The sequence below is a fragment of the Pomacea canaliculata genome, linkage group LG1, assembly GCF_003073045.1.
Source record: "Pomacea canaliculata isolate SZHN2017 linkage group LG1, ASM307304v1, whole genome shotgun sequence".
Taxonomy (NCBI): domain Eukaryota; kingdom Metazoa; phylum Mollusca; class Gastropoda; order Architaenioglossa; family Ampullariidae; genus Pomacea; species Pomacea canaliculata.
The window spans coordinates 27,795,246-27,813,031 of NC_037590.1; the positions used below are offsets into that span (position 1 = coordinate 27,795,246).

At 42.6% G+C, this 17,786-nt stretch overlaps 1 protein-coding gene and 1 long non-coding RNA gene across 4 annotated transcripts; both read right to left on the reverse strand.

Annotated features, from left to right (window-relative positions):
* Nucleotides 1-270: 270 nt before the first annotated feature.
* LOC112572888 lies at nucleotides 271-2,491 on the reverse strand. Its single transcript, XR_003101100.1, has 2 exons — nucleotides 1,961-2,491; nucleotides 271-1,599 (listed from the first exon to the last, which is right to left on the reverse strand). It is a non-coding gene; the product is annotated as an uncharacterized LOC112572888 (long non-coding RNA).
* Nucleotides 2,492-7,787: 5,296 nt separating this feature from the next.
* LOC112566581 (troponin C-like) lies at nucleotides 7,788-17,496 on the reverse strand. Of its 3 annotated transcripts, none has more exons than XM_025242835.1 (5): nucleotides 17,352-17,496; nucleotides 15,327-15,363; nucleotides 13,669-13,812; nucleotides 13,082-13,324; nucleotides 7,788-9,367 (listed from the first exon to the last, which is right to left on the reverse strand). In XM_025242835.1, the coding sequence occupies exons 1-5, from the start codon at nucleotides 17,352-17,354 to the stop codon at nucleotides 9,342-9,344; spliced, it is 453 nt and encodes a 150-aa protein (XP_025098620.1). In that variant the 5' UTR covers nucleotides 17,355-17,496; the 3' UTR covers nucleotides 7,788-9,341. The 3 variants fall into 3 exon arrangements, with proteins under 3 accessions (XP_025098620.1, XP_025098601.1, XP_025098610.1); XM_025242816.1 differs by having other exon boundaries at nucleotides 7,788-10,726; XM_025242825.1 differs by lacking the exon at nucleotides 17,352-17,496 and adding an exon at nucleotides 16,367-16,586 and having other exon boundaries at nucleotides 7,788-10,726.
* Nucleotides 17,497-17,786: the final 290 nt, after the last annotated feature.

Genomic DNA, 17,786 nt, shown 5'->3' on the forward strand with positions numbered 1-17,786 from the left:
ACTGTCATTGTTCACCTCCTCATCGCCCTGACATTTTTTCTGCTCTTGGTCGTCTAAACTGCACCACGGGACAGGAAATGATGTTATCTTCATATCTTCGAAGTTACAGTAACTGAATGATCTATAGTGTGCTGAATTCAAAGAGTTTTTTTTATAAAAAAAACAAGGGCAATGAATATTCTGCAAAAGTGAGATTGTAAATCTTTGTCTAAACTCCGGTAATATGTTGGATGTCCTGCATGTGGCGCCACAATGTCAATGCCAATCAGCTTGCAGCAACAGATTTATTTATCTTTGTATTCACATGACAATAACAGGAAATGCGGCATCATTTTCTGGACACCTCCAGCATCCAACTAGTGACTTAGAAAGTAGAAACAATTGTTTCTGACTTGCTTTAATTTGTTAATTAAGGAATAAAGGAATTTCCTGCACAATCATGACATACAAGACCATTCCACTGAAGTCCAAAACTTGACTAAGTGACACAGCCATGATGTTTATCTTTACCAGAGGAGGAGGCCAGTAGCTGGCCATATTCCACGACCAATACACGGGGCAGGTTTTCAATCAATTTTGCAGTTGTCCAGTTTCTTGGCAGAAAGGAAAAAAGGATTTTATCTGGTGGCCTATAGAAAAGGTGTCAAAGTATAGTCATGCTTGACTTTAAGTCAGGACTGACATTGTGTCAAATTATCAATGATAGTGGAATATGGCAGATTTCAGATGTTGCAGCCATTGCTACAAAATAAAATTGGGATACATGTATCTACTTAATATTTTTAATACAAGAATTCAGCTTGGTCCTGGTCATCCTTGTCTGACTTTGGGAGCCACTGTTTCAGAAAGGATATTTGTGTTTGTTAATAGATGCCACAGATTATTACACAATGTATCGTGGCTTTAGAAAAGGCATAAACCTACCTACTGTTGGCATGGCCTTCAGAAATCTGTATTTATAAATGAAATTTTTGCTATAAGAATAAGGAAGTTCAAGGCTTTGTCAACTCTCGGTTCTACTAATAGCAAATGTAACCACTTCTTTTCACAACCTAATTTCCTGTAAATGGTTGTGGTTATTTAACACATCACATAGTTTTACCCAAAAGTTTTTACTTAATGGACAATGCCATATGTTCAAGCATTGAAATAATATTCTTGGAAATCTTGTTTCAGTACTGTGTTAAAGCACAGAAAGCACTAAGCAAAGAAATAAAAGAAATTCTATTCACTCCTCTTTTCCTCCCCCTAAACATGGACATAAACAAAATCATCAACCACATGAAACTGTGAATCGTTCCTTAACATTTATGTTGAGCCAAATGACAGACAAGTCGAAGAATAAGTTTATTTATCATTTTGGTTAGAGATGTTTGTTATTACTTTAATGGTTACTAAACCTTTGCAAGAAAAAGTTCACACAGTCAGGGAAACAAAGTCAACTGAGAACATTTCCGATTTTCTTTGATGAAGCAGCATTCATCAGCACTTCTCAGGTCTAGATGTCCAGGCAAAAATCCCTGCCATCAATAACCAGTTGCCCAAACATGTCACACAAATGTTTCAGCATTCCTTGTCGCATTGTCTTTTTGGACACATCTGGAAAACAAAAAAAAATAATTAAAAAAACAACAACACTGGTATAGACAGATGGTAATGACACACGGCATACTGACAGTTCAAGCAAGGACACACTTTACTAACTGGTGTCTATGGTTTAATTGAGTGAGTTTAGCTTAATACTAAATAAATGTCTCTTACAGAATTTAGTTGGTCTAAACGGATGTAGCATGAATACAAAAATAATTCGAAATTCAAACTTCAGACTTTAACTATTGATTTTAATGGTGTATTGATATATTTTAAGAAGAAAGAAGATTGTATTACTCAATGGAAAATATAAACAAATACATAATACACAAATAAAAAATAAATACAAACAAAAGTTAGAAATAAATACCCAAGAGTTGGTAGGGATCAAAGTCACGCGGAGCATAAAGCTGTCCGTCAACAGCCATCTCTCGGGTGTCCAGGCGGGTGGCCAGCGTGAAGACCAACAACAGGGCAAGAACAGTTTTCAGTTGCATCGTGACCTTTAAACTCTCAACCTCTCGTTAAGCAGCTGTCACCAAGAAGTGACAATGAGTGATAAGATGTGTGCCAGACAATAGTTCAGGACTTGTCCTCTGAATAGTGTCTCACCCTCTGAAATCCAAGCAGCTCGAGCTAAAACATGACAGCGAGAGCTGCGGTCTGCACCAGCTATATCCGTTAGTCGGCCTTCGCCACATCCGTTTCGGAATCCAAAATCAATTTCTTTGAAAGAGTTGATGAGCAGTAACAAATTTACAGACATTAAATTCCATGACGCAGCATAGTGATCTTGTGTCCGTGTATGTGTGTCAGTGCGTGCGTACGTGTGAGCGAGCGAGAGCAGAAAATGTTTCGTTGTTGCCAGACGATGAGAGTATTTCCATGATTACAATGCAAGTGTCCTGTCTCGAGTCGCTGGACAGCTCGTTGTATTATGGGACAGGAAGTGACACAAAACCAAAGTCAGGGCCATGCAAAATTTTAATTCTTCCGATTACTTAAGTTGTAATCATACATCTATATCAAAAAAAAAAAAAAAAATCCCTGTCCCAGAGTCAGTTTATCACAGCCTGATGACATTCAATCCGTGGTCAGGACTGCTAACAAGATTGCAGGCCTTTCACAAAGACCATTAGGGTATCTATACAACAGGGGTGTGGGGACAGGTGACAGTATTATCACAGGCCCCTCTCACCCGCTACACCACTACCCTTGGCCGCGGATGGAAACATAAGGTCTCCAAGAAGAATACTTTTTTTTACCAAGGGATAAAGGATTGGCAAATAAACCTCATTTCTTATCCATGGCATGTAACATTAATTACCCAAATATGAGACATAGAGACTAATTATGATATTGAGATAATGTGATATACAGCTTCTTTTTTTTTTTTTTTTTTTTGAGGCGCTTTCAGCCTACCTTTGATAGGGGGACAAGTACTCTCTTCATCAACTTTATTTAATAACTATCTTAGAAGGCACCGGAAAACGTGGCGACACGATGATAGGCCTAATTATTCTTTCCATTGTTCTGTGTATCTGCTGTTTGAGATAATTAAAACATATAAACAACAGTGGGAGCAGCAGCGTCTGCAAGTATAGGTATGACTATCAGTATTTATTAAGTGGCACCCATCACCATGTAGAATTCCTAGTGCAATGTCACTTGGCTGATAAATAACTTCTTCTCTTGTATACTGACCTCAAAGAGTAGCTAGAATTTGTTTTTTAAACAATTTGAAAATATTTAATTGAACATTTAAATACTACCGTGCTTTTAGACTAATAGTAAGCATTAAAATAAAATGTTTATTGCATTTTAATCATTTTTAATAGAAAAGACATGACAAACAAGCTGGTTTCTGAAGATAACATTTAAAGTTTGAGCTGCGATGACACGCATCCTTCCTTGTTTGCTTATCTATCTATTCCTCTTTGTGCATCAGGTTGCACATAAGGCCTCAACCAGAGTCCGCCACCGATGTCGATCGGCTGAAACACGCTCTAGGTGACCCCATGTCCAGCCCTTTCCTTTCATCTCCCTTTCCACTGTTCTTCTCCAAGTTTCCTTTGGGCGGCCTCGTTTTCTTCGGCCGTCTGGAGTCCATCGTAGGGCGACTCTGGAAAGGTCTGCTGTCTGCTGGCGGAGCACATGTCCAATCCATCGCCAACGCCTTCGTTGAACCTGCGTGGTGATGGACTCGGTTTCACTTCTTCGGTGGAGTTCTTCGTTGGTGATGGTGTTTGGCCAAAAGATGTTAAGTATGCGCCTGAGCATCTGTTTTGGAAGACGTCAAGCTTGTTACTGATGGTTTTGGTCATCTTCCAAGATTCTGATCCGTAAAGGAGGGTGCTGATCACATTTGACTTGAAGATTCTCAGCTTGATCTTCTGGCTGATGTTTTTTGCCTTCCATGTGCTCCTGAGTGAGGCAAAGGCCTGACTGGCTTTCGCCAGTCGGGCTCGAATCTCCACCTCCGCATCCCCAGTGTTTGACATTTTGGACCCAAGATAGGTGAAACTGTCAACTTCCTCAATCTCTTCTCCATTTAGTTTGATGCTGTCTTGGACTCTGGCGTTCACTCTCATACTGTTAGTCTTTTTTGTGCTGACCTTCAAGCCAAGGTTTCCAGCTGTTTCTGAGAAGGCCTTTGTTTTTTCCTGCATGTCTTGGTGGCGGTGTGACAGCAGGGCAATGTCATCAGCAAAGTCCAAGTCTTCCAGTGCTGTTGTTGCTGTCATAGTCATGGTCCATCTGAGCCCTCTCCTCTCGCTGTCGGTGGAAGTCTTCATGATCCAGTCCATGGCCAGGATGAAGAGGAACGGCGACAGAATGCAGCCCTGCTTCACCCCGGTACTGACGTTGAAGGGGTCTGTGAGCTCCGTGTCACAGACAACCTGGGATTTGAAATCGCTGTACAGCATTGCAATGACCTGAACAAGTTTTGCAGGGACTCCGTAATGCCTCAGGATCTTCCATAAGGACTCGCGGTGGATGCTGTCAAAAGCCTTCTCCAGGTCGATGAAATTGATGTACAGCGGTGTGTTCCATTCGTTGCTCTGCTCCAGAATCTGTCGCAGAATGAAGATGTGTTCGGAGCAGGATCGCCCAGGGCGAAATCCTGCTTGCTGTGGTCGGAGGTCTTTCTCAAGAGTTGCCGTCAGTCTTGACAAAACAATCTTGCTGAAGACCTTGCTGGTGAGGGAAAGAAGTGTTATGCCCCTCCAATTATTGCAGTCTCCAAGATCTCCTTTCTTGGGTAACTTGAAGATGAGCCCTGTCTTCCACGCAACAGGGACCTGCCCTGATTCCCAAATTTGCCTGAAGATTTCAGTCAGCTTGGGAGCTGTCACATTTATATCTGCTTTCAACATCTCTGCTGTTATTCCATCTGCCCCTGGTGCTTTGCCACTCTTCATTGTCTTGACTGCTGCTGTCACTTCTTCCAGGCTTGGTGGGTCTGTGCAGATGTCAAGGTCTATAGCTGCTGGCTGGATGTCTGCAAGCTGAGGGGGATCTGGTCTGTTCAGAACTGACTCAAAATGTTCCCTCCAGCGCTGTAGTTTTCCTGCCTCTCCCTCGACGACATTACCGTTCACGTCTTTCACTGGCACATCACTGTTCTTAAACCCGTTGTTTAGCTGTTTGTTTATCTTGTACAGTGTCTTCAGGTCATTTTTACTTGCTGCATTTTCTGCTTCATCTGCCAGTTTCTCTATGTGATATCTTTTGTCGGTTCTTGTCATCCTCTTTACCTCTTTGTTCAGTTTTGCATATCTTTGTCTGTGTTGTTCCTTCAGGCGTTCAGATCTGGTGCTGTTGATTCTTTGTTTGGCTGACTTTCTCTCTTCTATCTTCTTCCATGTCTCTTCTCTGATCCACTGTTCTTTCTTTTTCCGTTGGAAGCCCAGTATTTTCTCTCCTGATTCCTGTAAGACTCGATTGAAGTCGTCTAAGGTCATCTCTTGTTGGTCTCCTAGTGCCTGGAACCTGTTCTTTACTTCAATAGCAAAGGCCCTTTCGGTGGCTGGATTTTTTAGTTTGCCGGAGTCCACTCTCTGCTGACGTGCCTGTTTTCCTCGTGATCGACGCAGCTTCAGAGAAACTGTGGCTATCACAAGAGTGTGGTCACTGGCAATGTCTGCTCCTCTGTAGGCTCTAACATCTTGAAGTGAGCTCCTCCATTTTCGGTTGATGATGACATGGTCTATCTGGTTCTTTGTGATCCCATCTGGTGATGTCCATGTTGCCTTGTGGATGTCTTTGTGTGGAAGAGTGTGCCTCCAATCAGTAGGTTGTTTTCTTCACAAAAGTCTGCCAGTCTCTCTCCGTTGTCATTGATGGTTCCGATTCCATGTTTGCCCATGACATGCTCCCTGCAGGTGTTGTCACTTCCCACCTTGGCATTGAGATCGCCGATGATGAGCAACATGTCGTGGGCTGGAACGCTTTCTGAGGCTGCCTGGAGCTGATCGTAAAAAGCATCCTTGTCTTCTGCCTCAGAGTCATTTGTTGGTGCATAGCAGGCTAGCACTGTCAGCTTGGTGTACTTGGAATGGAATCTTGCTCTCAAAAGCCTGGGTCCATAAGGCTTCCATTCCAGCAGTGCCTTTTCCGTTTTCTTGTTGAGGAGTAGAGCTACTCCTTCAGAGTGCTGAGCGTCTGATCTTCCTGAGAACAAGATGGTATGTCCTGACGCTAGTCTCCTCTTTCCCGTGCCGGTCCATCTGACCTCACTGACTCCCAGGATGTCCAAGTTGTAGTTGTCAAACTCCTTGACTAATTGGAGCATCCTGCCAGTCTGGTACAAGGTCTGGACGTTCCAGCACCCCACCCTCAACTTCTGCCTCGGCCTTCAGTAAATCCGCTGTCGGGGCGCCAGCTCCCTTTCGGGTTTGGCTGTCGTCCGTCATTAGTCCAGTCTCCTGGTGTGCTTCATTACCTTCGCCATCTGTGACGAGTTCTCTGGTTTTAGTTTCTGTAACAGGATTTTTTTTACATGGTGGGGTTGTTAGCCCTACCACAACCTATTTTACCTCTAGGTGAGGTGTCCACCTTAGTCGCCTCTTACGACATGCCTGGCTGGATGGCAGGGACCCTATTCTTGCAATGCTTGCTAGGCAAGCATACCCCGGGGTCCCACAGGGGCTTGTTTGCTTATCTCACTCACAATGTTTTGAGTACTTAGGGTCCGCGTGAGTTTTACTCGCACACTTGAAACCATGACCATGAGGGCAAAGTGCAAGTGCCATCAACTATTTATGTCATATATTTATCTCACACAAGACGAGAGCATTTAAATAATCGTCTCAAAACATCATTTTAAATAAACTCTTAGAACTGTGTAAATGGGAATTAACGTGTTTTTCAACTTTTTGCTGATTTGCCTTTGTTAGTGTACTTGTCCAATCTCTCTCTGTACTACTAGTAATAATAATGTAGTGTTTATTTGTAGTTTATATGCGGGTTGTCTGTTTTTCTCGTTCTCCTTACAAGGTTCGTCCTTGAACATGTTGTTTCCGTCATACGGTTTCCTGAACTTCCTTTAACCTCGTTTTAATCTTGAAAACAGATGGTTGGTCTTGTCTGTGTCATCAAGTGCACACTGCCCCCCGCAGGGTGTTCCAGCAGTTTGTTTTATGTACAAGTGTTAAGAAGTGTGTACAAGTGTCACAAGCCACTTCCTGAGAACAAAACACCATGGGCCCTGCCTTCTACTTTTTATTTCTTGCTGTCTTTGCCCACGAATTCTGGATTTGCGCTTGTAATTCTCTGTCACCACTGTCTCGGTGGTTTATTTGTGTTTGAAATCTTAATAATTAATTTAAAATGTAACCGAAAAAGGTCTGAAAAATAAATCTCTACTCGTTTGATGTAACAAAGTTTAAAGAAAAGAAAGTGATTCCCTCAGTCACTCTTGCTTCGATGCCTATTACCCCCTCTTCTGTCCTTGCCATAATTATGTTGTAAAATAACGAATTAGTTAGTAGTCATCGCATCTACTAGGCCATTATTTATTATGTCATTCGTTTGAAACTGAGACCATAAGACTAAGGTTAATGTTCGCACTTATTTGTCAATATTTTGCATCATAATCGACATCGTCGTAGTCACCGTCGTAGTTTTCATCAGTTTCTTGTCTTTTCACCTGAAGCACACACTCATCAGTGTCAAAAAACAAGAAAACGCCGAGAGCAACATGAACCATGTTTATTTGAGCTCCGACATCCAGACAAAAAGAATGTCAGAGACGGCCTCAGCCAAATGAACGGGGAAGGGGCTCGATCAAAAACATTGAACCAATAACGAACAAGAAGAGAGCAGTCCACTCAGCCTGATCGTCTCATTCTATCCACATACAGCAAGAAGATAAGAGTAGAAGTGAACCAATCAAAAGCCACAGTTCATCGTTTGTCCTTGGACTTGAAGCAAGTTAGTGAAGGTCCAGAAGACTTGCGGTGGTTGGGTGCCGCCATGGACTGTATTAAAACATTAGTACACAAACTTGCAATGGCGTTAGCAACGTGTCCACTCATGATCCATGCTCTGCTTGTTTTCAGTACCTTCAGGCAAAGTGATGGTTTCATTAGTCACCGCTAACATTTATTTGTTATTTCGACAGGAATTAGCTGTTCTAGATATGTCGACAGGAATTCAAGCGCTACCTTTTAGTAACTTTGCTAAGATGTGATTCTGGATGTTTGTACTTAGCTGACAGTGGTGTGAAGTGTTAACATTAGGACTTGCAGACCGTCAGTCTAAAAGCTTTACAAGATTGTATTAGACAGCACCTGAATCCTACTCCAAAGGTACTCAGTGAGGTGACAGAGCGTGCTCTGCTATGTTTTCAAGTGAATGCAGGAGACTAAATGAAAACAAAACGCTTTTGGTCAACAAAAATGTCAGTCTTTGGTGATTATGAAGAACTGGCTTTTAGAAAATAAAGACAAAAAAGCTCAAACCAATCAAATGGACTGGAAAGGCATGACGATAAATTATATGTACACTTGTTATTGGGTCTCCCCTGAAACCGTCAACATACACATGAATCAGATAACATCGTCAAGTATGCACGTTGGGGAGAGGGTGGGGTCGGGGTGGGGTCGGGGTGGGATGGGATGGGGTGTGTCGAGGAATTATGAAGTCATATTGTGAGCAGTCATATACAGGCGGCTAAAGGTCACCGCATGAAACGACAGAGAGGTTACAAGAATGTGAGGAGAACAGTTACAAGCTTGGCGAGCCTTTAACAGCCAAAATACTCAGAAGCCTGTAGTGGGCATTTAAGACCACAAAGTACATTCTAGAACAAAGTGTTTTACAAACTCATGTCAGCTTTATTTGTAATGATGTGTTAAACAATGATATTGCGGTTTGTTTTTGTTTGTTTATTTTAGGGGTACTACGATTTAGATTTTCATCTGAAGCATCAGCGTCAAATTTTTCATTAATGTCTTTGATGGCATACATGGCATGCACATGGCGACATAGTGAACTGCCGGGACAGGTCTGTCACATGGGGCATGGCATGGCCTTAATGAAGGCTGGCGGATGTGTGGAGCGGAAGTAGAAAAACAAAAAAAATGTTATAATGGAGCTGGTTGGCCATGTCATGACCTGATTCCCCCCTCCCGATTCTCGCACTTTCTCTGGTCATCTTGCCAAACAAAGGTTTTAAAGGGGTGTCCTGGGGGACACGTGGCGGAAGAGGGGGGATCAGCCTGCGCCAGGAGTGCGATAGCATCAGCTCAGCCCATCATCAGTTTATAGAACTCTGCACAAGGATAAAAGAAGAGATGACTCAGCGGAAGTGACGTTTAGCAATCGTTCACTGACCTCATCTAACAACAGCGAGGACGAGACAGTCCACCCACGACATCACAACGTGGCCACGGCCTAGAGAGTAAACGACGACAGCCCAGACGATAGATGTTTGACGACAACAGCACACAAAAGTACGCAAGGGACAACACCACGCCTTCATAGTATGAAGAGCCATTAGGTTTTTAAAATTTCAGGGCGGGTCTAAAGGCCATTCCCAGTCGGGCAAAACATCAAAGAATCAAAGATCTGAAACCACCAAAACTTGCATTGTATCGACAAAAGGACTGAAAAGCAAAATTGCAACAAAAAAACAAAAACAAAAAAAAAAAAAATTCAATTGCCCCGAACGTTAGCTCCAAACCGCTGGCTTCCTGCAACTTTACAATCAACTTTGACCAAACATTTGACATTTGCCCGGTGAGGAGGGCCTGAAGACCAGTGAGGTGTGAGAGCAACCTGCTCTCCCTTTAGTATGAAAGCGCGTCGACATGCGGTTGAAGCAGGAACAAGGGAAGGAAGTATAAAAGTCGGGTACAAGATGAGCTGCGTGCAGTCATGCATGTACAGAGGGACACGGGAAAAACGGACAGGAGGGACACCATGCATAGGTCAAAGGGCGCATGAAGTAAGTCGGGAATTTCTCGATATAAAGGACCCGTGAGCGAAGACCTTTGTAAGATACTCAAATGGCTTTATTAAAATAAAATTATCAAAATTAGTAAAAACAGAGTAATAAATAATATGATGGAAACAAGAATTTGGCTGAATATACATTGTTCATGTATTTTACTGTTGTTGTTGCTTTCTTCGTAAATGGTGAGAAGTATGGCCACAATGAATGAAGATCTAAGGGTGAGATAGTTGTCATGTCATTTCAGACAGATGACGGAAGGGGAAGAGTGAGAGAGAAAGAGAAAACAAATATTGTTCTTTGAACTTTCCTTTGTGCTCATTCGTTATCTGCGTTGCTTTCACGATTTCTTTGATCTTATTTTAAAACTCATACTCCATCTTCCTTGTTCGTTCTTTGTATTTTTTCTTTTTCTCTTTCTCTCTGTCCCACATTTTGGTAAGGTCAGATTATGTTGCTTACTATGGCATCGAAGTTTTTGCCTCTTGTACAAGATCTGCTGGGCAGTTTCTATTAAACATTACAACCGGCCATTCAGCTGTGTTTCAACTGGCAGAGGGAACAAAAGTTTATGATCACCGACCAACTTGCAATCCTGTAGTATATATATACAAACTTGGAATCCTGCTGGGTTTTGTCAGAAAGGTGCTCAGTTTGAATTCATCAGATTTCTGAATTCTGAAAAAACAAGAGGAAATTCACACATTCGTGGCATCTGCATGCAAAAGAGTATTCTAATGTCTACATGTCTACAAAACATATTCTTTCCGTGACTGTTGGCACAGCGCTTCACTTGGTGCGTTTGTTTTCAAGTCTTCAGCTTTATAAACAAAAATCTCAAAATTTGGTGTCGCCGAAGTTTATGCGCTTTTTTATATTTTTTTTTAAGTACCCTAGCCAATCTACGGGGTAGTGTTAGGGTGGATCGCGGTGAGCTGCGAGCAATAAATAAACTGCGGTTATTATACAGTCAGTGCCTGTACGCATGACTAGAATTAAACGCGAACCACTCAGACAATTAAAACCTCGTAGAACGCTGAAGCATTTCTTTCTATCAGATGGTCTCTTCAAGCCTTTAAACATAGATTGTGCAAACCATTGTCACATTATATATACTTCAAGAACAGAATCATTTTCAGAAATTTCCTTTAAATAGAAAAAGACATGTTTCTTAAAGAAGTTTTAAAACTTACTGTATAATTAGAATATTTTTAATTACTTTCAGAAAATGATTTACTATGAATGAGTGTTAAAATGAGATTTTATCTCACCTAAAACATTTTATTGGCGTCCAAAAAAACCACTATGTGTCTTGGTTCTTAATGATTCAACTTGTCAGTCCAGAATGAGTTTAATTAATAATGAAAGTTTTGTCTTCCTTTTATTGGATTGTCTGAGAGGTGTATGTGTGTGTTTGTTCTGAGGATTTTATATTTTAATACAGTCTGGTCATTGGTGAGGCTCATTTTCCATGGCTATTAGTAATGCAAAAAAGGAAGATATGCAATAATGCAATAAACAACGAACATTATCGTCAAAATCAAATAGGTTGTGTTCATGAAAACACGTTTGGTTGTTTGCATGCCATCACAGGAAGGCAGACAGGAAAAGAGATCACAGGTCGCAATTCTGTGAATGTCTCTCTGTTGCCCCGTCAGAGAGAGTAAACATTAGTCAGTTAAATTCCACAAAAGGTTTCTTGTTACAAATGAGCAGATTAATTCTCCATTCACAGTTTGATAGTATGCTATCCTTCTCGTGTTCATACATTTTCTCTGAACTTCTGTATTTAGCTTCCTATCCATAAATTCAACATCATTTTTTTGTCTTCAAGACCAAAAACCAAATTTCTCGTATAATTTCTTTCTTTCTTTTGGTATCTGTACACCTCTGTAAGATTAGTTTTACCTGTTGGCACCAGCTTCCAGTTTTTTTCATTATATTGTATTTATGGCTACAGGTTATGGACGCATGAACATTGTGTCCTAAACTTACAAAAGTATCCAAACAGTTGTGGCTGGTGTTGAAGGACTGTTTAGTGTTAGAGGACATGCCAGTCCCACTCAGTCATTTCATTTGCCGTATGCAGCGAGTTAGAGCAGTAAAAATGCAGAAGAAACTGTGCAAAAGCAACAAAACAGTTGTTTGCTCGAATTTAACAAACGATGACGACGCGCGCGCGCGCACGCACACACGGACGCACTAACACGGGCGCACACACACACACATCGCGAACATTCTTACGAACACACGCACACACAGGAACACGCACATGCGCGCACATCGACCGCGCATGACGAACCCTGCGTTCGTGAGAACGCACACACGTGTACAGGAAGTCTGGCTGTCCATGCACCACATGCCTCGCTACTATGCCATGCCTTCCTTGACTACGTCACTGACACGGTAACCAATGGAGACAATGCCCAAACAACGTAGACATCGACAGACCACATCACTGACACTCAGCAGCTAATGAGGGGACTGTACGCACGCTTACTAGCTCTACATCATCATCATCATCATCATCATCATCATCACTGCCGCAGCACGGCATATAGTTAAATATAGTTAAATATTGCAACATATTTATATACATACTCCGAGACACAGGTAAATGTAAATGCAAAACTAGAAATCCGTAGGTAAATAAAGACATGAGAAGAGATTATCACAGACCGTAGTACTGTGTTACGTTTAGACTGAATTTCCTAGTGAGTAGTATATAATTAAACAGACCTTCCTGATGACTGTTGTATAATTATTTCAGACATGCTTTCCTGCTGACTGTTGCAGACTTGATGGAGATGCCCATCTTCACAAGTTTCAATAATGTATTGGTCGTTCCTAGTTCATGAATCGATCTCTCTATCGAATTCCTATCAAATGCTGCACACTTTACTCTATAGAGTTTCCAAATTTCCCACCTGCACTTGTATTTCGCCAGGTTTTTGCTGTTACCAGTGAGTCTACCGCGTTGACCGCCTTTTCAAACACATCATCTAACAAACCTAACAAACCTTCTAAACATACCTTCGTAATCTACCGTGCCGCTGCCGTCTGTGTCGGTCTCCATTATCATGTCCTCGATCTCCTCGTCCGTGAGGTCGTCGCCAAGAGACCGCAGGATCCAGCGTAGGTCCTCCACGGCGATGACGCCCTTGTTGCCCTTGTCCAGCACTCGGAACGCTTCGCGGAGCTCGCGCTCATCTTCATCCTCCCGTAGCTTCACCTCATACACAGGCTTGAACTGCTCCCACGAGATGAAGCCCGTGGCTGCGACACACACACACACGACAATCAGCAGACCTGGACATTCTTCTCACCTGCGAGTGTCAGGACTGTTTTTCTTGTCTGTCCTAAGTCTGTCTATTATTTTATACTGTAGGTTGGCTTTGCATAGGGTATCACTATACGTACACCGACGCGTGAAACTTTTTATTTCTCTCCCTCAGTCACTCACGTTTACACACACATACATTCTCACACATACGCAGACACATTCTCTCTCTCACAAACTCACGTGCACACTCACAGACTTGCTCTCTCTCTCACATACACTCGCTCTTTCTCCCTCATCCACGCACACGCACACACTTTTTGTTTGCTCGCGTTCTTACCATCTTCGTCAGCTTCGTCGGCCCAGAACTTGAGCTTTTCGTCCTCCACCTGCAGACCAAGGCTCTTGAAGACCTGCCCCAAGTCCTTGGTCGACACCAAGCCATTGCCCTTCTTATCGAACAAGTGGAAGGTCTGGCTAGCGTCTGCACATCGTCACACATTTCACAGAATTAGTAATGCATTCTAAACTATACCATAATTTAATTATTGCATTATTGCTACAGAACCACCACGTCATCACTACCTTTCGCTCAGTCAGACAGTACATTCATTGTTTTAATTATTACTTTATCATCACTTTATATGATCTTCCAACTGAGCAAGTAATCTAGGATGAATAGTGCAGCAGCGCGCAATACCAGATGAAAGCAAGATTAGAAAGGTGCAGGAGAAGGAGACAGCATAAACATCCTCCATTAACCCCTCCCCCGTATGACGCAGGGGTCAAGGTCTGGCAGCACGTGAACAGGTACAGAAGCTGGCAGTTTCCAGGGGCTGGCTGACGTCATCACGCCAAATTTGGCAGCGGCGGCGGGGTTTTCATGGCAACTGACTGCAAGCCTGTAGGTGCGGCATTGCAGGTGTAGGCCGGGGCTGGCAAGGGCGCACGCCTGTACGTGTGTGCGTGTTTACACATACACACACTTTCTTACTTCGACGCAACAACGCCCATAGTCAAGGGAGGCAAGCAAAACATGGACAGAGGGAGACAATAAAGGGAGACTACAACAGAAAGACAGGAAGGTAGCAGGGAGTGAGGTAATCTTTAAAAAAAAGGTGATGAGGTAACGAGTATAGGAGGTAGGTAGAAAGAGGAAAAAAGAAAAATGAAAGAGAGAGTAGAGCCAGCAAGAAAGTCAGAAGACTATGTCAAAAAACAAGAACTTGTCATGGTATGTGACCACACCACTGACACCATTTCACGACCACACCACGATCATGGTGCACACCTATCGTTATGGTACACTGCCACCTGTCAAGATACACAAATACTTGTCACGGTGCATAACCTGCACACCTGCGTTTTGCTGGAGTTGTAACACCTGAGACCGTTACGGACTCGTGTTAAAACTCCAGACAAATTATAAATTAGTACCGTGTATTTTTTTTAATGTCTTTCAATGCATGCATTTGTATTCATGTATATAAACCTTGAATGTGTGTAGTAAGACTCTATCATGACCACAACTCCAAAACAATGTTTTAAAAGAACATTGAACAATGACACACCATTACCTTTATATTCGGGTATTTTGTGTATTATTGTCCACGAGTAATTAATTAGAGATGCTAAGAGTAAAGAATAAGGTACCGTACAGGGCAAAAGGATATGCATGACTACTCAGGTAGCAGACAAAAAGTAAGATTAAAGGAAATTATGAGTAAATGTGAGCAGGGATGGGTTTATCGGTAAACATACATGTGGCCACCCGACGGTGAGTAAATTATTGTGAAATGATGGTAAGATGCAAACTGTGAGTTGTGAATACAGCAGACTTGGCATTTAACAACTTCGAATAGGTTACATACATATAGATGATACTAAGTGAGGAAAGTAATGCACACCCCGGGTATTAACGCAGATACTGAATATATATCTTAGCATCCATCATCACGATGATTTCTCGGCGATTTTGAAGAATGAAACAAGACTTACCATTATACTGCTTCTCTGTTATCTTGAACTGAGAGGTCTGAAACATAAGAACAGTGCGGATGACTAGGTGGGAAGTTGAATGTCCATAGCAGCACTGCTGAAAGATGCTAGACTACACTATTCTCTGACTATGTCTTACAATGTCTTACAATGACTATGTCTCATAGCCACACCTCACACTGTTCTCCTTCTCATTAACCTCACCTGTCATTACATTTCGTCCCCAACTTTAACAAAGTGTATGTCAGGTTGAAATAAACATGAAGTTTACTGTATCTAACATTCTCCAAGAGGTATCTTAAGTCAATGACTCATCACACTTGTTAACTTATTCTTAGTTAACACTAACACTAACCTTTCATTCATATTATTCAACGTAAAAAATGACATATGTAAACATTCTCGCTTACATAACAACAGCTGGATGACATATCTCACTGTCCCCACTCCACCCAGACAATAACACTATAAATAACATGAACATTATCAAATGACAACAAAAATACACAAAGTGACTTCTGCTTTTTGTTATCTTTCAGAACTGGTTTATTATTCTGATGTATTTTAGCAATATTATTTCGGGGAAGGGTTGCACCACACAAATATATTCACTGTGATAGCTAGCTAGAGCCGTAAAGAAGTCAATATATATCAACTACAAGTAAGCAAGAGGTCAAGGCACAACACTATGAATGTTACAAACAATCTGAAAATGCGCCAGACTCACAAATATCTCGTGAAAACTAGTCACACCCACTGTAAGCTTACGCAAAAAAAAGACCCCTCAGTCTTCCCACTCATGACCAATACAGAAGAAAACAGTTAAGGTGTTTTGTTTATAGCAATATATCACCGTATGATGAAATAACGAGGCAATATTGTTGGACCACGAAGGTCGTGACCAGCAAGATAAAGGTGTCTAACCCCGCACAGAACAGACTTTACTATCCGTTATAACAGAGTGTAGCAAGACATCCTCCACGTTTTATGGCGGAAAATACTTCAAGACAATCAGAATAGAACAGGAAACTCGGACTTACCATCTTGGAAAGCGTGAGTGCTTGTGCGGAAAAGAGAGAAAGAAAAGCCGGTACAGAATGCCGTACAACCCTCCTTTATGCCAGGCTCACCCCTCTTTCTCTCCTCCAGAACGGAAATAAATGCACGCAGCTAAAAATAGGTACAGGGCTGTAGTCAGCAGAGGTACCCTGGTTTCACATCACACCCTGTCGAGGTGGTCTTTACACGAGAAGCGCAGTGTGGGTACCTGGTGATGTTGCGAGCCAGCTCTTCATCCTGTTTCTTATCAAATCGTCATGCGTGCGTGTGTTGTGTGTTGGCACGTGTCAGTGCGTGCGTAGTGTGTGTGTGTAGGGAGGGGTTGTTGTCTACGTCTGTTTCCTATTGGTTATCGCGCATAAAGATGCTGTTATCATGTGCTTCCGACCTGTGGCCTTCAGACTCCTCAACAACAAGTGATTGTAAAGACCTTCTCGATTCTTCTGACTGAACGATGCACAGGCCAGTTAAATGGCGACTTTAAAATGGTCTATGCCTCCATAAAAGAATGTCTTTTTTTTAAAAACTAATATCATGCATCCTTGAAGGGATTTGTGTTGAAAGCCAATCCAAAGAATGATACGAAACAACAGTATAATGCGTAGTAGAGAACAGCAATTCTTTTTCTAAATAGAAGTGAAAAAAATAGGAAATCAGTGAGGCGAGTGAAATTGATAGAATAAGAGAATAGGTAAGATTAAATGGGTAGAGGCGGGGTAAACGTGCCCCTTAGCATGAGAAAGGGTGTGATTAATGTGCGCACCAGCTATGCGCCATGACTTTGGTTAGCGGGCTAGTCTGGAAATGTTTAGCAGGAAGACTAGCAGCCCGGCAGGCCCTCCTCCAGGTTAGTGGCACAAGACAGAAATCCACAGATTGCACAATCCCATCATGCTTGGGCGCGAGGTGGTAGTTGCCCCTGAAAGACAAAGGAGGCCGCGACATGCTAGCGGCTTTTGGACTCACCATTTTGTCCGACTGAAATGCCTCGCTTGACCCCTGGCAAAACGACCCACAGGCGAGGAGGGAAGGTTGGAGCGAGAGAAAGGAGAGCTCGGCTTGTGTCCTTGCCCGCACCGGAATGATAACACTTTAATTGTGCGCATGCGCAGAGACCTGCTCCTGCAACCCTATCCCCGGTGCTTGCCCCCTTCCTCTCACGAATCCCCCAGCTGACCCCGAAGTGTTGCCCTCCCATGTAAGGTGCTCTCTTCCCACACGTGACTCCGTTGCCAGGCACCTGCTCGTGCCGAGAGGCTTCCAGCCTCGCAAGGGGGAGACATGCGGAGGATCCAGGCGCCGCTCCTTACAACGCAAGGCGAAGTCTGGTACCCAAGGGTACATACCTGTAGACTCCTGCACACACCAACTGTGTGCGCATCCTTACATCGAGGCCGGTCG